The sequence below is a fragment of the Trichomonas vaginalis genome, chromosome III, assembly GCF_026262505.1.
Source record: "Trichomonas vaginalis G3 chromosome III, whole genome shotgun sequence".
Classification (NCBI taxonomy): domain Eukaryota; phylum Parabasalia; order Trichomonadida; family Trichomonadidae; genus Trichomonas; species Trichomonas vaginalis.
The window spans coordinates 12,120,330-12,139,905 of record NC_067205.1 but is presented as its reverse complement, the minus strand read 5'-3'; the positions used below and the strand labels follow the sequence as shown (position 1 = coordinate 12,139,905).

The 19,576-nt window shown below is 33.7% G+C and overlaps 11 protein-coding genes, 1 non-coding gene and 3 pseudogenes across 15 annotated transcripts, besides 1 other annotated feature; 12 read left to right on the top strand and 3 right to left on the bottom strand.

The window, feature by feature from the left end:
* The first annotated feature begins 901 nt into the window (after positions 1–901).
* Positions 902–973, top strand: TVAGG3_0687050. Its single transcript has one exon. It is a non-coding gene; the product is annotated as a tRNA-Gly (tRNA).
* Positions 974–2,396: 1,423 nt separating this feature from the next.
* TVAGG3_0687040 (uncharacterized protein) lies at positions 2,397–3,086 on the top strand (the record flags this gene model as incomplete). Its single annotated transcript, XM_001315314.1, has 1 exon — positions 2,397–3,086. The coding sequence occupies one exon, from the start codon at positions 2,397–2,399 to the stop codon at positions 3,084–3,086; it is 690 nt and encodes a 229-aa protein (XP_001315349.1).
* Positions 3,087–3,953: 867 nt separating this feature from the next.
* On the top strand, positions 3,954–4,943 carry TVAGG3_0687030 (uncharacterized protein; the record flags this gene model as incomplete). Its single annotated transcript, XM_001315315.1, has 1 exon — positions 3,954–4,943. One exon carries the CDS (start codon positions 3,954–3,956, stop codon positions 4,941–4,943), a length of 990 nt encoding a protein of 329 aa, XP_001315350.1.
* A 1,831-nt stretch (positions 4,944–6,774) lies between these two features.
* Positions 6,775–7,137, top strand: TVAGG3_0687020 (uncharacterized protein; the record flags this gene model as incomplete). Its single annotated transcript, XM_051242916.1, has 1 exon — positions 6,775–7,137. One exon carries the CDS (start codon positions 6,775–6,777, stop codon positions 7,135–7,137), a length of 363 nt encoding a protein of 120 aa, XP_051089503.1.
* A 265-nt stretch (positions 7,138–7,402) lies between these two features.
* TVAGG3_0687010 lies at positions 7,403–8,249 on the bottom strand (annotated as a pseudogene). The gene has a single exon. A coding segment is annotated over exon 1 (847 nt).
* A 1,376-nt stretch (positions 8,250–9,625) lies between these two features.
* Positions 9,626–19,576: part of a mobile genetic element that runs on past the window's edge.
* Positions 10,066–10,628, bottom strand: TVAGG3_0687000 (annotated as a pseudogene). The gene has a single exon. A coding segment is annotated over exon 1 (563 nt).
* Positions 11,043–11,443, top strand: TVAGG3_0686990 (uncharacterized protein; the record flags this gene model as incomplete). Its single annotated transcript, XM_051242915.1, has 1 exon — positions 11,043–11,443. A coding segment is annotated over one exon (401 nt), but the record flags the coding sequence as incomplete, so codon positions are not given.
* On the top strand, positions 11,463–11,615 carry TVAGG3_0686980 (uncharacterized protein; the record flags this gene model as incomplete). The annotated part of the gene is made up of 1 exon (XM_051242914.1): positions 11,463–11,615. The coding sequence occupies one exon, from the start codon at positions 11,463–11,465 to the stop codon at positions 11,613–11,615; it is 153 nt and encodes a 50-aa protein (XP_051089501.1).
* Positions 12,115–12,699, top strand: TVAGG3_0686970 (phage tail repeat-like family; the record flags this gene model as incomplete). Its single annotated transcript, XM_051242913.1, has 1 exon — positions 12,115–12,699. One exon carries the CDS (start codon positions 12,115–12,117, stop codon positions 12,697–12,699), a length of 585 nt encoding a protein of 194 aa, XP_051089500.1.
* TVAGG3_0686960 (uncharacterized protein) lies at positions 12,744–13,453 on the top strand (the record flags this gene model as incomplete). Its single annotated transcript, XM_051242912.1, has 1 exon — positions 12,744–13,453. A coding segment is annotated over one exon (710 nt), but the record flags the coding sequence as incomplete, so codon positions are not given.
* Positions 14,425–14,883, top strand: TVAGG3_0686950 (DNA/RNA polymerases family; the record flags this gene model as incomplete). The annotated part of the gene is made up of 1 exon (XM_051242911.1): positions 14,425–14,883. The coding sequence occupies one exon, from the start codon at positions 14,425–14,427 to the stop codon at positions 14,881–14,883; it is 459 nt and encodes a 152-aa protein (XP_051089498.1).
* TVAGG3_0686940 lies at positions 16,006–16,279 on the bottom strand (annotated as a pseudogene). Its single transcript has one exon. A coding segment is annotated over exon 1 (274 nt).
* On the top strand, positions 16,583–16,927 carry TVAGG3_0686930 (uncharacterized protein; the record flags this gene model as incomplete). Its single annotated transcript, XM_051242910.1, has 1 exon — positions 16,583–16,927. The coding sequence occupies one exon, from the start codon at positions 16,583–16,585 to the stop codon at positions 16,925–16,927; it is 345 nt and encodes a 114-aa protein (XP_051089497.1).
* On the top strand, positions 17,469–18,404 carry TVAGG3_0686920 (organellar and viral DNA polymerase type B; the record flags this gene model as incomplete). Its single annotated transcript, XM_051242909.1, has 1 exon — positions 17,469–18,404. The coding sequence occupies one exon, from the start codon at positions 17,469–17,471 to the stop codon at positions 18,402–18,404; it is 936 nt and encodes a 311-aa protein (XP_051089496.1).
* Positions 18,749–19,576, top strand: TVAGG3_0686910 (KilA, N-terminal/APSES-type HTH, DNA-binding family; the record flags this gene model as incomplete). The annotated part of the gene is made up of 1 exon (XM_051242908.1): positions 18,749–19,576. The coding sequence occupies one exon, from the start codon at positions 18,749–18,751 to the stop codon at positions 19,574–19,576; it is 828 nt and encodes a 275-aa protein (XP_051089495.1).

Here is a 19,576-nt window from a genome sequence, read left to right as displayed (position 1 = left end):
TATTCGATTAAAATGAAAAGGGAATAGTTTCATTATGCTTTAAATGACAGCCTTATAATATAATCATAGTTTTCGCTCAATATGCAGCATTTTTTTTCGAAATCTATGGTCAATATCCTAAATACTGATTGCTTTGCATTCATATCTCTTACATTTTCTATACCCACATCACTATTCATTGCTATTCCTATCTTTTTCATTTTTGTTTGTTTCTCATAATTTCTCAAAAAACACGATAACTTGATATTTGTAAATATCATACTTTATAACGTAAATAAGAACTTGACCTATTAAGAAAAGCAGTAATGAAAAGAAAATCTGAAATTCATAAAAATTACAAGTTTCTGATGACAATTAGCTTAATTAAACCAGGTACAAGATTATATAATTGTATTTTCTATCCAATTATCCATATAATATCTTATCCAGAAAAAATAACTTGATCAATACCAAATGATTTTTTAACTAGTAAATAAAGTATTTTCTTTACACACACATTGTATATCATAGTTTTTTTTTTGGTTTCGCAAAACATCCAAAAACAAATATGCTATAAAAGTGACAATTTTAGCAAAACGAAACCCTTATATGAAGTTATACAAAAATACCCTAAAATGAAGTTCTTGCCAAACTGTACTGTTAAAAAATTTATAATAATATTTGGTTCATTGGCAAATTATATGAAAAATTGATACGAAGAGGGAAAAAAAATTAATTCGGCCAACTTTGAAAATTTGATGGGTAAAATCAAATCATTGTTATTTTCCCCTAAAAATGCAAATACAATAAATTATTGGTGATATGGAAAAGAATCATTTTAATCTCGAGGTTAAGGCATTGGCTAGTTCATTATTATGGATTAATCTATTACGGGGACTTGAATGGAAATTTTAAAGTTGGAGCGCCATTGGTGTAGCGGTTAGCATGTGGGTTTCCCAAACCTATGATCCGGATTCGATTCCCGGGTGGCGCATGATTTTTAATTTTTTTTTTGAAAATTTCTAAATTTTGAAAATGAAATATTTTCAAGAAATTAGATTCTTACGGAAAACAGTGATGCATATAACAAATCCGGGTTTTATTTGTCCAGCAAAGCTATATTTTTATGTTCACTTAAGATTTTCAAGATATTCTTCTGCCTCCATTCTTTCATTTGGGTTTATTTTCATAGTTTGATCAACAATCCATCTGATTATTTCATATACTTGATTAAAAGATCATTTCCGCAATATGCTTTGAATTTTTGAGAATTCTCTCTACAAAAACCAAAATCAATGCGTTTTGGATGAAAAAAAATTATCAAACAAGATAACAGCTGGTTTTATGTCTCAATGACGAATACCTCTATTGTGCAGGTAACACAAGGCTTTCAATTTTGAAGTATTCATGAGGTTTTACACATATTCATGGTTGTTGTATCTCTGCGAGTCTCTGTTTTCATGAAAATTATTCAGAGATAACGATTATGAGACTAATGGCAACCATGATTTTGTCAAATGGGTTAGGAAGGAATACACTCTTCCTACAAAGTGATTAGTCTGCATAAACATAGCATGACTTAATTTTATTAGTAACTTTTCCAGGAGAACATAGCAAAAGGTTTCTTTCATGGCAAAATCGGGAGAGTTCACTCTTGGAGCATTGCAAAGTAAATTGATCATTGTTATTTAGATTAAAAAGATCCTTTAACATAGGCTAAACTAATTCAAGCACTAAGCAAATATAGTTTTCTTCAGTATAAAAAAATGATTAAAATGAATTTTTTTGGATTCAACTTTAAAAGAAATATAGTAGAACATTTAATAACATATGTCAAATTTACAATTTTATCTCAATTCATCAGTATTCTTCCAATATTTTTTCTTAATTAAAAATGAATTCAAACAAAGAGTATTTTAACCCCTATGAATAAGTGGAAAGCAATAAGCATATATGTGAAATATATAGTTTGGGATAATATAGCTGTTTAATGCTTAAAAAAATGAAAATGAAAAATCAATTTTAGGAATCGAAGGGTTAAGTCTCAAGAGTTAAACCTTTAATGCAATAAGCTCCTAACATCCGTTAATGTTATTAAGTTAGAATTAATTTATTTGAGAAAGTAGCATAAATTGGAGAAAAGATTATAAAAATCTCAAATAATTAATTCTAATGTCTGCGAACGAATTTATGTATATAATCTTATGTATTCAAATTATTTTGAATGCAATATTTGAAATAAATGATTTCTTTCCGGCAAATTAACTCAAATATTTCATAATTTATCCGTTTCTGACAAAGATAAAACTTTAATATGCATATCCTGCTTAAACTCATATGAAAATCTAAAATTTATTGATTTTCCTGCTGACAAAAATGATATGAAATTGTGTTCTGAAAATTTCACATCATTTCTAATGTTGTTTGTATTAACAGCACTCACAGCATCCAGAATTGTAAGACCACATAGATTGGTTCCAGTCCAATATCCATATCTTGTCAATGAAAATGAAGAATATTTCGATGACTATTATCTTTCACAACTTGATTATGATGAATCAAATAAAGGTAAATTGAAGAAATTTGCCCAGAAGGTTGAAAAAGCAGCTGATGCCGCCGAAAGAGGAATCAAGGTAGCCAAAACAGCTCATAAGATTTACAAGTGGGGAAAAAGATTCTTCCAAGAAGCAGAAGAGAATTCATTCGATCAGCCAATCGAATATCAATATTATGAAAATGAGTACGATGATGAAGATGATCTCAATGACTATTTTCTTTCACAACTTGAAGATGAAGGTGAAAACAAAATCAAAGCAAAGAAACTTGCCAAGGCTGCAAAGACAGGATACAAGTTATGGAAGATTGGAAGACTTTTCCTTGAAGAAGCTGAATCAAACAAAGACAAGGGAAAGAAATTTGTTAAAGGTGCTAAAAAGGCATATAAGGCTGCCAAAACTGCCCATAAAATTTATAAGATCGGCAAAAGGTTCTTCCAAGAAGCAGAAGAAAACTCTCTTGTCCAACCAATCCATTTATACAGAGGGCCTTTAGCATCGTATCGATTCTCAACTTCTCGCTATCCAATAAGGCATCCAAAAGTTTTCTAAACCAAGAAATTCAATTTATTCCAGTTAAGGTAAAACTTACTTTATATTGAATTTTTTATGTTTTTGCAAATGATTTTGAAATGAAATTCTGTTATTTTAGTGCATATTGTGAACTCTCAATATTCTTTTCCCGAATAAAATACAAAATTAGCAAAAAATATTGTTTAGTGTGGTTTGTAGGGAATTTGATTAAAATATTTGACTTGTTATTTGTAATCTTAATACTTTTTAAGGTATCCTCTAAAAAGTTAAGATTATATTACAGATTTATATACGAAAATAAGTGTCAAATCTGAAACATTAGTAATACCCAAATTGAATATATACAAACATCCCTAAATTTGAAACTACGATTCAATTATATTTGGGACATTTAAAAGCATTTTCTTAATTGATAATTTTCATTCTTGCGTTTCTTATTGCTATGGATTTTTATTGCTGAAAGTTTCAACGTTCAGCAGTGATTTTTTTGAAAATTTGATATAATATTTATTTTTGCTTTTTTGATATATCAAAGTTGTTCATATCATTATGATATATGTGGAAGTGAGTTCATTAGGTATTTAAGATATACCACTTAGTCACAATTGAGAAAAAAAATATTTTACTCCCGGATAGTTTATTTCTATATGACGGGTAACTTTTGTCTGTTGTTGGTGTCAGATTTAGGATGATCAAATAAAAAATATTTTGGTTTGTCAGACAAAAAAATAAGGTAAAACCGTTTTCTGACTCTTTCATGTCAAAAACGAAAATTTATTATGTTAATCCTTTTAATGTTAGCAATTTTTTATTAGTTATTCAGCCAATCTGACAGTCGGGTTATCAATTGAAATACCATTGAAAAAAATATGATCATTTTTATTAATGTTTGTTTTAGCGACATTAACTATAAGTGCCGCCAAGACCCAGGATCAGTGGTTCAAGCACTATAACGAGCATTTCGTTGTTCCATATTTCAAGAAGCTTGATAAGAAGAACGCAACAGCCTTGAAATATCTTGCTCAGCCAGAATATTTCCATTCCGTCATTCTCCCAAGAATGCAGAGAGAGATTTATAAGGGCATCATGAACCAAACATTCCATTTCAAGCCAAAGTATAACTACACAATGTCACGCCGTGTTAAAAACAGTCTCTCAAAGGAAACCATGAGATTTTTGAAGCTCACTCATCCACAAGGATTAATTAACCCAGCAATTCCATACATGATGAAGTACATCAACAATGCTGTCAATGGATATTCTGAATTCGATACTAGTCTTGAAAAGAATGCATTACCAAAGCAAATCACAGATCCGTTTGTCCGCTTAGGAGAAATGATCAAGAGAGAAGCTGCAAAGTACTCTGTCGTCAACTCCACAGTTGAAAAAGTCAAGAAGTTCCTTAGAGAAGCACCAAAGGATCAAACAATTGTCCTCACAAAGCAAAAGGTTCAAGATCTCCTCGCAAAGGCCCGCCAAACTGCAGTTGCTCTCATCAAGGAAGCCGAATCCAAGCAAAACGCAGAAGAGGAAGAAGACCCAGAAAATGCTTGGATCACAGATCTCGCAAAGAAGTATGCTCAGGAACTTGGTGTAACAGCTGCTGTTGAAAAGGCAAAGCATACAATTGGAGCTTTCTATGATAAGTACATCAAACGCCAACCAAAGGTTGAATCAAATATTTTATGGAAGTATTTTCCTCCCAAAGAAATTGAAAGACATGTCAAAGAAATTTTGGGTACAATGAGAACATATCAACAAGCAGATAAGAACTTTTATAATCCCTCAATCGTGGATCAATGGTGGAGACCGGCACCAAAGGCAAATAAGAAATACGTTCGTCCCGAATTCAGGCCATATTTCGAATGGATATAATTAATTTAAAAAAATCTAAAAGAAATTAAATGCTTAATTTCATAAAACATTTATACAATAATAATTTTTTAAAAAAGTTTGAAATCAAATTCTAAAATTATTTCTTGAATTTTTAAAAATTTAATGAATATTTTAATTTTATTCAAAATGTTTGTTTAGAATCCATCGGAGTTCTATGGATTATCAAGAGAATTTCAATACCATGCTAATAAACAATAGGAATAATTGCAGTTTAGCTTTTAAATTCTTTTCAAGTTGAGTTTCTTCAATGGACTATTTGTATTTTAAATAAAATCCGTCATTTCCTTGAGAAAAATATTTTTTAAATATATCATTTGTTTTATACGTTTTTTCGTAATAAATCTATTTGTATTTGTTGTATTTGAGTATGAAGATAACAAAAACTACGGCATAAGACGCAGTACACTGGGCTTCGTTGCCATTTTATTTACCATGTTAAGAATAAACTTAACAGACATGCTTTGTTTTCGACGAAGCCATCTAAAATAACGTACATCTAAATAAAACTAAAAAACTGTAAAATTTCTTTATTTGATAGTATACTTCAAATTATGCACTATACCTTCTAGAATTCTATAAAAAAAGGGTAGTGGGGCTTCCAGGCGCGTTGCGCCCTCTAGCCCTGAAGATGTTTAGTATAAATGAAGTTTATATTCAGAGGGCTTCCAGGCGCGTTGCGCCCTCTAGCCCCGAAGATGTTTAGTATAAATGAAGTTTTTATTCGGAAAATTGTTAGTCTTCTGGGTCGAAAACATTATATAATGTGTCGCTTTTCACAAATTATATATGTTTTCAAGTTTTGTCACTTTTCTGTCACTTTTCGGGTAAAAACATTTTTATTATTATATATAAATGAATTTTACAAAACCACCGTTACCGTTCTTTGGAAATAAGAGTAGATGTAAAGATATTATATTGAGAGAACTTAAGAAACTACCGAATGGTCTAACATTTGTAGATTTGTTCGGTGGAAGTTTCTATATATCCCATTTATGTCATACAATATTCCCAGACTCAAAGATTATATGCAATGACTTCGACAACTATATGGACCGTCTCAAACATATTCCAGACACAAACAATATATTGAAAGAGTTAAAAGAAAAGATACCTATAGGTAAGATGGAACGTATACCATTAGATAAGAAAAATATTGTGAGAGAGGTTTTGAAAAAAGCAGAATATATAGACTGGGATAGTATATCTGCTAGACTATTATATAGTGGTGCTATAAGAGTTCATGACATTGAAACACTTATGTCAAAAGTTTTATATCTTAACTATACAAATGTTTTCAAAGAGGACATAGAAAAATATATTGAGGGTATAGAGTTTGTGAGATGTCATTGGACAGAGTTGTATGAAAAATATAAAGACAAGGAAAATGTTTTCTTTATAGTGGACCCGCCGTTCTATAACACATGGGATTTTCAATACCAAGTAGACTGGACTTTGAGAGACTCTTTAGAAACTTTAGACGTTATACATAACCATCCATGCTTTTACTTTACATCCGATAAAAGTGGTTTGGAAACCGTTATGAGATGGTTAGAGGACATACATGACTATGAGTTTATATATGACAAGATAGAATATGAGAGAGGTCCTATAAACCGGAGAAAGTGTCACAATAAAGAAATTTTATTAGTAAGTAAATGTGGTTTGAAATCGGATTGTTAGTTTTAGGTTTTTTCCATTGTGTCATTTATTTATTTGACGTGGCAGAAAAGTACAGAGAATATGAAGATGAACCAATGCCTGCAAATGTTCAGTATATGTACTCGTAAGAGATATTTTTATCTAATATTAAATGGACGCACAGAACTTAGCGAATGCACAGCAACCTGGACAACCAAACCCAGAGAATATTCCAAATGAAGTTAGAATACAAATTGCAATGGCAAACTATGGTCAAGTGCCAACAGATGTACAAATGCAAACTGCCATGTCAAATGACGCTGCGTTAGGTTTGCCACCATGGTATGCAAATATGAGATGGAAAGAGTTTTATACAAACCCTGAAGTGGGATATAAACAACTTTATGCAGATGACGCGAACACAGGAGTTGACCCCGAATATGTTTTCTACCAGAGGAGAAACAGAATGTATGAGCTCCAGTTAAAGAATGCTATGGAACTCAACAGGAAACGCAAAAGACTAGGCGGACATTAGATTTTTACATATAGTAAAATTGGTTTCTTCAGTAAGATAGGAAACTTCTTCAGAAGAGTTGGAAGAGGTATATGGAATGGCGTCAAAACCGTAGGAAGAGGAGTATGGAACGGTGTCAAAAATATTGGTAAAAGAGTAGGTCAGTTCGTTGGTATTATACCTAAAGACCCTGAACCAGAAGAGCAAGCTCCTGTTATACAACAGCCTAAACCTGCACCACAGTCTAGTTGGCAACCAAATCCAACACCTCAACCGTATTAAAAAATTATATTTTTACCGTTCGATAGTAGTTGTATATGAAACTAAGTTCTAAGTAAAACGCATGGTATAATGGAATTATTCTTTTTCTTCCATCTGTAGTAAACCATACTTGAAAGTCTGAAATACTTCCACTTGGTGGTTCGTATAACTTTGTAGGTTTTTCGTAAAAGTCATTTGCCAAGCATAAGAAAGAGTTTTGGGCGCCAGAAAATGAAGCATGAACAATAATAGCATCTGGGTCGAAAATATTTTCATATGTTCCATTAGGGTTTTCGACTTCATAATAGTCCGGGTGTACTGGATATGCTGCAGGCTGATTTAACATCCTCATAAATCTATACCATGCCAAGTTGTTATATTTTGTAGAAATATAAACGTTTTCTCCAAGGTCTTCTATTTTATTGATTTTAACAGTTGCATTTTTCCTGTCATAAATAATATCGAGATGGTATTCTCCTTCGTCAATGTTATACTGGTTTGCATATTCGATATAGATATCGTTTATTTTTTCTTGAAAAGCTTGAAGAGTTGTTTCTAAATTTATAAGCAAACTAACTTGTAAAAGTTTCCCTGTTCAAATTTCTCATACATACGTTTTTCTTTGTTATAGTATCGAACTTCAAACCGACCGTAAATGGGAAACCATGTATGGCTTCTGAAATGAACTTCATTCTACGAAAGCCAATAGCTTTTGTGACGGATGGGTCTCTTAACCATCTTAATGGGTAGTCAAAACGATAGCCTTCATGCTTTACGGTATCTCTCTCAAACTTTTGACCGACATTAGTAAAAAGTTCATCTAATGGTTTAGTTGTAGCAACTCTAGAATTTTCTTTTTCTATTGGAAGCATATTTTATCTATAATAAAAATGTCAAATGAAACAGCGTCTATGAGAGAAATACAACACAACCGACAACTCATTATGCAAGCTCTAAATAAGAACACAACAAACTTTTCAAACTATTCTAAGATATCTGAGTCATTGAAGGGGGTGACTTAAAACTGACAATAAACCCAATGACAGATGAGTTTCTATTTCAAGACAATAAGAACAATACTGTCTGTATAAATCCAACAAAAGGAACTTTAAACGAGAAACCTATAAATGAACTTCTTTTGAAAGCAGATGTTGACAACAAAGCTGACAAAGAATATGTAGACGATGCAATAGCAAAAGAAGAAGAAAGAGCTAACAATGCTTATGCAACAAAAGAACATACTCATCCTGAACTAGCAGACAAAACATATGTTGACAATAAAATGTCAAGTGAAGTGACAAGAGCTGAAAACGAATATTCTAAAAAGACTCATATACATTATATTAACCAAATACCAAGTCTTAAGGAAACATTAGAGACAAAAGCAGATAAGACTCATACACATTCTATATCTGATATTACAAACTTACAACTAACTTTAAACAGGAAAAGTGACGTTGGACATACACATACCATTGCAAATATTACAAACTTACAAGAAACCTTAAACAAGAAAAGTGACGTTGGACATACACATACCATTGCAAATATTACAAACTTACAAGAAACCTTAAACAAGAAAAGTGACGTTGGACATACACATACATCTTCTGAAATAACAGACTTAAACGTTAGCCTTGAAAATAAAGCAGATAAAACATATGTCAATGAAATATACCAAAGTTTGATAGGAACAAAAAATATTGAAACTATTGTTGGTGACTTTTCTGTCAATGAAGAAAATAAATATTTTAGATGGCAGTTGGTACAGTCCTTAAAAAATGGTACACGGCATAAACTCATTCCGAAAAATAACAATAAAATGTATGTAAGCTATAAAAAGAATGATGGTACACAAGTTAAAGTTCCATTAGACAACAACTGCTACTTAAACTTATATGGAGACGAACAAAAGAAATATTTAAGAGTTTATGAAATGGCAGATATGACATTGCCTGACCCAGCTCCGGCACCACATTATTATGACTATGGAGATGACGACAGAACACCACATGTAGATGAACAAAAGCTAACATTATATTTAGATTATTATAGATATAAAAGATATAATGCAATAGAAAAAACGAGAATAGTATATTATTATACAGATGACAGAAATAAATATTATAGTCAAGATTTTACCTACCCTGAAAACATAAGATTATATTATAAAAAATATTCTGACACAAACCAGAAGAAACCTGAAATAGCTGCACTATATTTTAAGTTCAAAAAAGACAATCCTATAATATCTCATATGTTTGATTTAATGAACCCAGTAGGTTCTATTTATACATCTATGGATGCAAGAGGTCCTCAAGTAATGTTTGGTGTTGGTGCATGGGAACAAATAGTTGACAGGTTTTTGTATTGTGCAAACTCTTCAAAGGAAACAGGTGGAAGTAAAACGATTTCAGGTGAAAATTTACCTGCACACAGTCATTACATAGATTTAAGTACATCTCAAGCAGGTTGGCATAAGCATAGATATTGGGATTGGTCAGGAATGACAAAAGGTAAAGGATATGATGTTAAAGACGACGTTAAGTTTGCTATAAATTGTTACTGGAGTGACACTCAGGGAGAAGGAAACCATACACATTTCGTTTCAGGATATACGCAAACAACGGGACAAAGTAAAGAATACATGCCACCTTACATGACAGTTTACGCATGGTATAGAATTGCTTAGTCGTCATTTTCAACTTCTTTAGCATATTCGTCAGGAGTTGTCTTATATTTGTTAGGAACTGTCTTTGAAAGTATACCACCTTGAACTTTGACAAGTTTGAAACGAGGTCTGGCAATAGTAGTTTTATCTTCTGCTTGCAGTCTGTACATTTTGCCATGTTTGCCTAAAACTTCATAATATTCTCTTGTATACTTTCTTCTATTTTTACGAACACGAATGTGAGTACCTGTCGGGTTCCCATTGTTGTCATAGTCAATAGTATTTTCATATGGGTCGCGTTTAGGTATTTCTATTTTACTTTGTCACCTTTCTGAAGTTTGAAGCCCGGCATTCTTTCTTGTTTGTCTCTTTTGACTAAATTATTAAATATATAGTCTTTCTCTAAGTCAGGGTTGTTTTTCATTTCTTCGGGGGGGTGGTTTCCCAAACCTTTTTGTTTACGGTTATTGTAAATATTTAAAACTTGTCTCATCTTTGCCATGGAGAAGTGTCTATACTTGTCGTCATATGACATTTCATTTGCTTCACCACCTTGTGGTTGGTTTAAGTCTCTTAACATTTTTATACAACCGTCAATGACACCAAGAGCAGAATGGTTTTGGTCGACAATGAAATATTGGTTTACATTTTTTGAACGCAGATAGTTTTTTACATCATCTGATTTGAAAGAACTTTCACAGTCAGATGTCAGTTTTGTTGGATGGTATTTGTCAACGAATATTGTCAAAGCAGTTTTCACATCTAAAATATTTTTTGGACCATAATGGTATGGCTTCATAGTATCTTGTGTTTTGACCAACAAATATTAACCAGTATGGAGGTCCATCTGTTCTAACTCTCGGAATGTTTTCCAAGATATCCATAAACCAAGCATTTGGTGTTGAACTAAAGATTTTTATCATGAGTGCTTTCTTTGTCGCTTTAGAAACATAGGGGTCCTTGTTCGGATTCGTCATTTTTTACCCTATAAGAAATGGGTTTATTTGGCGCATTAGCAGGAGTTGCATCCAGATTTTTGCCCGCAGTGGGAACAATAGTCAGAGGTGCATTTGGAATTGGAAGGAAGATTTTGAGTACATTAGGTATACTGAAAGAGAAAGCACAACCTATTATACAAACTGTACAGAAAGGTTGGGATGTAGCACGAGATGCAACAAATCTTATTCCAAATCCTGAAACAAGAGGAAAAGTTCAAGGATGGATGGACAATGTAGGAAGACAAGCAGGAAACTATTATAACAAAGCAAATGACTACTATAACCAAGCAGGACACTATATGGACCAAGGTGAAAGATTCTTTAACAGAGGATATAACCATGCACAACAGTGGGTAAACAATAACCAACCTCAACCGCCTCAAACGTGGGAATGTAAATTTTTTTACTGAGATGAAATGAACAATGCAGCATTGAGACAAATGAGTTCAAGATGGATTTGTCGGCTTCCAGCATTTACACCACGTGTTTGTAAAGTTCTTCCTATACCTCAGGAAGTTTTAGACCGACTTAAAAAACCTAAACAACCAGTTGAAAACAAACCAAACTAAATTTTTTTACTGAGATGAAATGAACAATGCAGCTTTAAACAGAATAAGTCATGGAAGACCACCTTTTACACTACGTGTTTGTAAAGTTCTTCCTATACCTCAGGAAGTTTTAGACCGACTTAAAAAACCTAAACAACCAGTTGAAAACAAACCAAACTAAATTTTTTTACTGAGATGAAATGAACAATGCAGCTTTAAACAGAATAAGTCATGGAAGACCACCTTTTACACTACGTGTTTGTAAAGTTCTTCCTATACCTCAGGAAGTTTTAGACCGACTTAAAAAACCTAAACAACCAGTTGAAAACAAACCAAACTAAATTTTTTTACTGAGATGAAATGAACAATGCAGCTTTAAACAGAATAAGTCATGGAAGACCACCTTTTACACTACGTGTTTGTAAAGTTCTTCCTATACCTCAGGAAGTTTTAGACCGACTTAAAAAACCTAAACAACCAGTTGAAAACAAACCAAACTAAATTTTTTTACTGAGATGAAATGACCGAAGAAGTTGAAACGGTAGATTTGACACCACAAACAAAAAGTTCAGAACCATTGTCAAAACCTGTCAAAGAACTTACAGATGAAGAGAAAAATTCAATAATAGAAAGTGCCAGGTCTGGAAATACAAACCCTAACTATAAAGTCACTTTTCATAGAAATGGAACGGCTAGTATCTCAAAAAAGAAACAGACTCTCACAAATAAAATATTGAAGTCTGAAGGAGCTTTCGAGACAACAGATGGAAAAGTTTACTTCACTGACCAACAGTTCATTATAGAACATCTCATTGACTTAGAGTCGAAATATTCTAAACTTTACAACAAACACAAAAAGTTGAAAGGAAAACAAAAACAAATGGCATATGATATTTATGAAGATGTTGACGACACAACTGTTCCTGCAAGTGAAGTAAAGTCAGAGGAACCGAAAAGTGACGAAAAACCGATAGAAGAAGAAAAACCAAAAACTGAAGATAAACCAAAACCAAAGTTTAGTTTCCAAACTAAACCAAGTCAACCTTCATTAGCTGGTATGGGTTGGCGTCAAAGACTTATGGCAGCAGGCGGTTATGTAAAGTAAAGAAAAAAATTTTTTTTATTTTTATAAAAATGCCCCCATATAGAATGGATAGAAAGTCTGCTAGAATAAAAGCAGAGTTACAAAGATATGGTTGGAGAGTTTCGAAGAATTTTAAATATAGGAAGGGAAGACCCATAAAAGTCTATGACAAATTGTCTGGTCTTCGCTACGAAATGGATTTGGAAACAGCACGTGCCAATTATCCAAACAGACTAGAGAGGTTAGAAGAAGAACGTCTTATGGACATGCCTTTCGATGTTAGTGAACCTCAAGTTGAAGGACACGACGGCTTTGCCAGATTCTACTGGAAACATGACGAACAATTGCATCCTTTGAGAAGGAAAAAAGGAAAAGGTGAAGACACACATGCTCCCATGGAAAGAACAAGATATGCATATGAAAAGTATCGTGAAGTTAGAAGTCAAATTACATCTGGTCGAACCTTTACAGTAAACTTTGACGAAGGAAAGAACAAAGAAGGCTTCATGGGAGTACTTGCTGCAATTCAAGACGGAAATAAGAAAGGACACAATCTCAGATTGACCATAACAGATTTGGATGGTCACATTTACTATGCACATGGCAATGAACAAACAGCCGCAAAACTTCTTGACGCTTTCAAGACTACAAAGAGAGAACAAATGGTTGACTCCGACTCAGACATTTTGAATGCAATTGAAGGAATTGCAAGTGTCAAGTTCGAATGGTACCAACCTAACCCTCAAGCAGTCAGACAACATGCTGGATACTTCCCGTTCATAAATAAGTCTGACATTGACTTGACAAGGTATGGAATTTACAATTCAATTGAAACAATTGTCAACGAACCTTGCATTCTTACATGTCTCAGGAACTCTGGTCTTGTTACAGATGAGAAGATGAAGTATCTTGAGTCATGTGTGAAGACAAGGTACATTCTCAGAGGTCAATTGGCAAAAATTGCACCGTTGGCAAATGTCAATATCCGAGTCAACATACCTACAGCTAAAGGTTCTTCACATGACGACTATGTTGTTGACAAAGACTTACCATGGTTGAAGATTGTAATTGTCCACAACCACTTCATGTTGAACGAAAAGTCTTACAAACCCATTCTTTGGTAAAAGTAAGTGCAACATTGTCAGAGCTGTAAACATTCTTTTCGAGAAAGGTTTGTTGGAACCAATTCCAGATGACAAGCTGAAGAAACTTTTGTACCAAAAGACGAAACAAACTTTTCATTGTTAGCAAGACCAAAAGTTGTTCCAGACAAAGTTCTAGTACAAAAGAAGTACACAGTTCCACAAGGAGTTGGTATGTTCGGATACCAACCTGAAACCAGAAGAACTTCCAATGAGGTTGAAAGAACTTCAAGATGCTATAAACAAACTTCCATTGAGACATCCAATTGACGTCAAATTGTATTGGAGAGCATCTGAGTTAGGTCAGAAGGTTTTATATGAAACAGGTTGCTTCGACGATGTTTATGAGATAACAGGAGAAGTTTCTCAGAAGATAAGAGACTCACTTGAATTTCCACAAACTGGACCAATTGGTTGCGACAAGTTCGACTCAGATGAAAAGATATACTATGTCGACCTTAACGCTGCATACATGAGGTTTGTCCAATATATTCCGACTGGAATTCCAAACGAAGATGGTGAGTTCCCGGGAAGGAACTATACAGTTGGAAAAGTCATACAACAACTGTATGATATTAGGAAAGCTTCAAACCCCAAACTTGCAATGACACTCAAATTGCTTATGAATTCGACATGGGGATATTCCATTAAGAAACCTCAAGAGATGAAGAGTAAACATTATGAGAAGGTCGACAACTTTGTTGAAAGGTTTTCTCCTTTTGTTTTGAAGTACGAATTCACTCAAGGTCAAAGTGGCTTAGTAACCACATTAAAACCTATTGTCGAACATTGGTCTTACCCTCAGTTCGCAAAGGCAGTCCTTGACGAGTACAACAAATTCTTCTCGGAAGTCAAATCGAAAGTCAAGGTTTACTATGAGAACATTGACGCACTCATGACGAACGAAGAAGGATACAACAAACTCATTGAAATGGGAATGGTCGGTGAAAAGATGGGCTGTTTTAAGCTAGATAAGGTATTTTCCGAAGTTCCTGTAATATCGAAAAGGAAATATTGGGGCATACTTGAAGACGGCACAGAAATAAAACATTGCATGAAATAAAAAATTTATTTTTAAAAAAAGTGACATTTTTTAATTTTATTTGAAATGTACGCTGAGTTTGTTGGAGAAGACCGTTGGGAAACTTGTTTGTTAGATGAGAAATATGAAATGGCATACCATTTTAAAACAATATATTTTTACATATATTAAATGCTTCAGGTTGAAAACAAAAAGAAAAGTAGCAGATACAAAACCGTTAGACTATATCTTTACAAATGCTGGTAGGACTATTTCAGATGAAGAAATTTCATCCCGAGCATACAGGTTTGACTATACAATTCGTTGGCTTCAAAGTCCTTCAGATGCAAAGGCAATAGGATTTAGAAGAGTTTTGTTTTCAAATAGAACTAACGCATTTATGTTCGCAGTATATTTTCATGGGCAGTATGAAGGTCCTGATGGTCTAATAGACAAATTTGACGAAATGAGAATCTTTACAGTTCGTTCAGACGAAAGTCTTGAGAAAACTCTAGATGACTTTCAAACTCAAATGAACAAATATTATTGGGAATTTCAAAAAAAATACGACTCTTTACTAAATGGAACATACTATCTGAAACTAGAATATGACAAGATGAACTCCACCGTTTCATTTCAAAAGATTGAAATTAACCTCCAAGAGATACAGAGTTTTTATTTTGGGAAGTAGACAAACGTTCTTGGGCACAATTTCTTCGGTTACTAAAACCAGAACGAACCATTACCACCAGATGGTCCATTTAAAATTTATACTTCCACCAGCAGATTTGATGTTTATAGAAACGTGTTTGACCCTCAAAATGTTATGTGTCATGCAAGTTTCAGTTCAAGCAACAATAGTTTTCTATGTATTGGTAAGGACCTTTATGACTTTGCTTCTAAATTCTACGAACCACCTAGTAACAGTTTCTCTGACTTTCAAGTTTGGTTCACAACAAATGGTGTGCAACATATTATTCCATTGTACTATGACTTTTATCTCGAATTGTCTTTCATATATAACTACGGAAAGGTGCTGAAAAAGTATTGAATGTGAAGATATTAGAAAATAACATTTTTTCTAACATCGTAGAAACTCATGAAAACAATTTATTTTTGACACTTTCACAAAAAACATAAAAAAAGTGAGTTAAAATGAGATGTTTACTGAACTGGCTGAATGTCGCCTTCTGTAGTTATAAAGAATGGTTGACCAGAGAAGTGAAGGAGAGACTGAATTGCCAATTTCATATGGGGTAGGGGATTCTCCTTGTTTGGTATTTTTATCCAAGGACGTTTGTTTAGGAACTTAACAAGAGCTTCTCTTTTGGCGTCCTTTATGCCATCGTAGGCTGTCCCGTCTGGTATTTGAATTGGAATTCCAGTCGAAGTCTCGAGCTGAAGTGTAGACCTTCCAGAAATAGTGGTAAACTTGACCTTGGGCTTCATGACCTTGCGCAAGTAGTCTTTTACGCAGTCGTTAAGTTCAATGAGGTAAATTGCCTCGTCAAGTCTTTCTTGCATTCCAAGTTCTTCCATCCGACAGGAAAAAATTTTCCGGACAAAGGGAAAAATTTTTCCTTCCGACAGGAAGAACTCTTCCAGTTGTCCGTCCGTAAACCATTCAAATTTTCGAAAATTGAGAACTTTTTGGTCGAACTTTAGAAAAAATTTTCCTTCCGACAGGAAAAGTTTTTCCTTCCGACAGGAAAAGTTCTTCCTTCCGACAGGACACAAACGGATGACTGACGTTCCTCTTCCTGAATGCCTTCCAAAGCCAGAAGAACCGAAAGCTGCAGAACCACAACAGTCTCCTCAGCAACCTCAGTTCCAGCAAGTACCTCCGAATTACTACCAATTTCCACCTCAAGGTTACTACCCACCACAAGGCTTCCCGAACTACCCTCCTCAGCCTATGCCTTACTGCCCCAACCCTTGGATGTTTATGCAAGCTCCACCCCAGCAATTCCAATTCCAATCTCAGTCCAAGAGAGACCAAGACTTCGAAGAAGGTCTGAACCGCTTACGCAAAGAGTATGCTACAGCTCCAATTGAGAGAAAGTTGTTCCCGGACCAAAAAATATAATTTAGGTGAAGAGGTGAGATTTCACCTCTTTTTTCACCTGTTTTTTCACCCTCTTGAATTTTCATGAATTTTATATATTAATGTTTTCGTTAAGCCACTTTGTGCCGTCAGTCAGTCAGTCAGTCAGTTTAGGAAAGACTTTAGAAAGTTGTTGGAAAATAAGTCCTGGGAAGAGTATTATAAGGCATTTTGTGAAGAATATAGCAACCGCCGGAATTCGGACTGTTGCTTTTTATACAAAATTCATGCAGGAAATTCTTGAGTTTTGGTTGAAAGAATACGGTGGAGCCAAAAGTGGCTCGACCTCAAAACAAGCATTTTATGAGCTTACTAAGGGCGTTATGAATGAATTCAAAGGTATTTACATACATCCTGACCTCGTTCATTTTGTTGCTGAATTCAGCAAAAATAATGTTTAGGGTAGATGGTTAGATCTAACCCGATTTCTACCCTCTTGAATTTTCATGAATTTCCTTAAGATAGAAAAAATAAAGTTAGTTTTATTTTTATTTATTTTTTTATTTTGTATGTAAAGACAGATATGTCAACAATCGGCACAACAACAATTCAAACAACAGCACCAAACTCGTTAGTCATGAATCCAACATCTATGTTAGTAGAAATGAAAAGCTTCATTCCTTCTTCATTTACTTTCGAAACAGAAATCCAGAAGATAAAGCAAGAACTTTTAACAAGTAATTTAGACTGTAGTGCGAAAGATGAAACAAATGAACAGTATCTTTATGAAATGGAGGACCTCATCGACCATTTGCCTAAACTACCTGAAATTCAGCAGCAAAAACTAACTATTCCTGAATTCGACGAAATTGAAGTCAAAGCAACTGACTCAGTAGAAATAAAGAAGTTCATACGAAAGGTAAATTATGAATTCCTTGGTTTTTATTGCAACCATAAAGTTATGGACAAAGATTGCGACATGGTTTATAAAAATATTTCTGACATATATAAATCTGGGGAGTTTAAGACATACGACAACTTTGTTTCATTAGCTGCAAAATGTGTATGGCAGATAAGAGATAAAGACAGAAGAGGTAAGGTATGGAGTGAACAGATAAAACCAACTGCTTCAGATTTAAAGAAAACCATTGACGCCTTGGTTGTTTTAGCAGGTAAGGTTTCAGAATATAACGCAAAAATGAACCCGCAATGTTCTAAATGTAAAGCAGCAATTAGGAAATATAACTACTCCGTCAAAGAGATAGAACGTATGAGAAACGACTATGCAGATTTAAAGAGGGAGGCAGAGAAGCCGGTAGAAGATAAAATGAACATGTTAGAATTTCTGAACAAAAACTATCCAACTGCTGACGATTTCCTTCTATCTGATGTCAAGAAGAAGTATAAAGAAACTTTCGGTATTGTTAAAACATTCGATGTACTAAAAGAAGAAATAGAAGCTACAAAACTGTTTAGAGTCTCACGAATTCATAACGTTTACCATGTGAAACGTTTATAAAATAACTGGGGTAGAAATGAGGGTAGATATCGGGTTAGATCTAACCATCTACCCTAAAATATATTTTTATTGAATTCAGCAACAAAATTCTGAGTAAAATACTTTTTAGGGCATGTGTCAAACCGTTGAGTTTTCACAAAATTTAAAAAATAACGTTTACTATGTGAAACGTTTATAAAATAACTGGGGTAGAAATGAGGGTAGATATCGGGTTAGATCTAACCATCTACCCTAAAATATATTTTTATTGAATTCAGCACAAAAATCATGAATTTCCTTAAGATAGAAAAAATAAAGTTAGTTTTATTTTTATTTATTTTTTTATTTTGTATGTAAAGACAGATATGTCAACAACAGAGAACACAACAACAGTTATAGTCCATGAAGCTATAAATGAAGAATACGAGTACATACAGTATAACAAACAGTTACGTCTCATTCGTTCGGTCAAAGACGATATGTACCAAATGCAAAGTATTTTGAATGCTCTTCGTTCTACAAAGCAAGCATATCATTGGTTTGAAAACCAACAGACAAAAGAACTTTTAGAAGAATTTCCTCATATGATTGCTTCCCTCGGAAAACCGAGAGAAGAGATTCCGTACGAAAATCGCAAGAATTTGGCTCCTGGTTTGAAAGGATATTATGTTCATAGACTTTTAGTAAATGCTGTAGCAATGTGGGCTTCACCTCGTTATGCTTGTTATATTTTCATGATGTTAGATGAACTATATAAAGCAGAACGTGAAGAGATGGAAAAGAAACTTCATGCAAAAGATGAAGTCATTGAAGCAAAAGACAAAAGCATTCAGAAAAGAATACCACGTTCGGTACCAAAAGGAAAGGAAAAGAGTTATAAGTATATGATTTATACTGAAGAGTTGGAAAATGAAGAAGATAAAGATATGGTTATGTTGCATTTAGTCAGAAGAAACAACAAAAGCTTTTACGACCTTGCTAAGATTTACAAATCTGACAGAAATTGGTTCTATCGCGAAAACTTACCGATTTCAATGACCCCAAATGAAGATGTGAAACAAATAGTTCAAGATACGTTACCTCAAACACACTATGATATGAAAGGTTGTACAATACTTACCTTCAAAGAAGACTTACCGCTACTGAAAGAAAAAATAACAGAGTATTTTGACAACTTCAAACAAGTAGGGTAG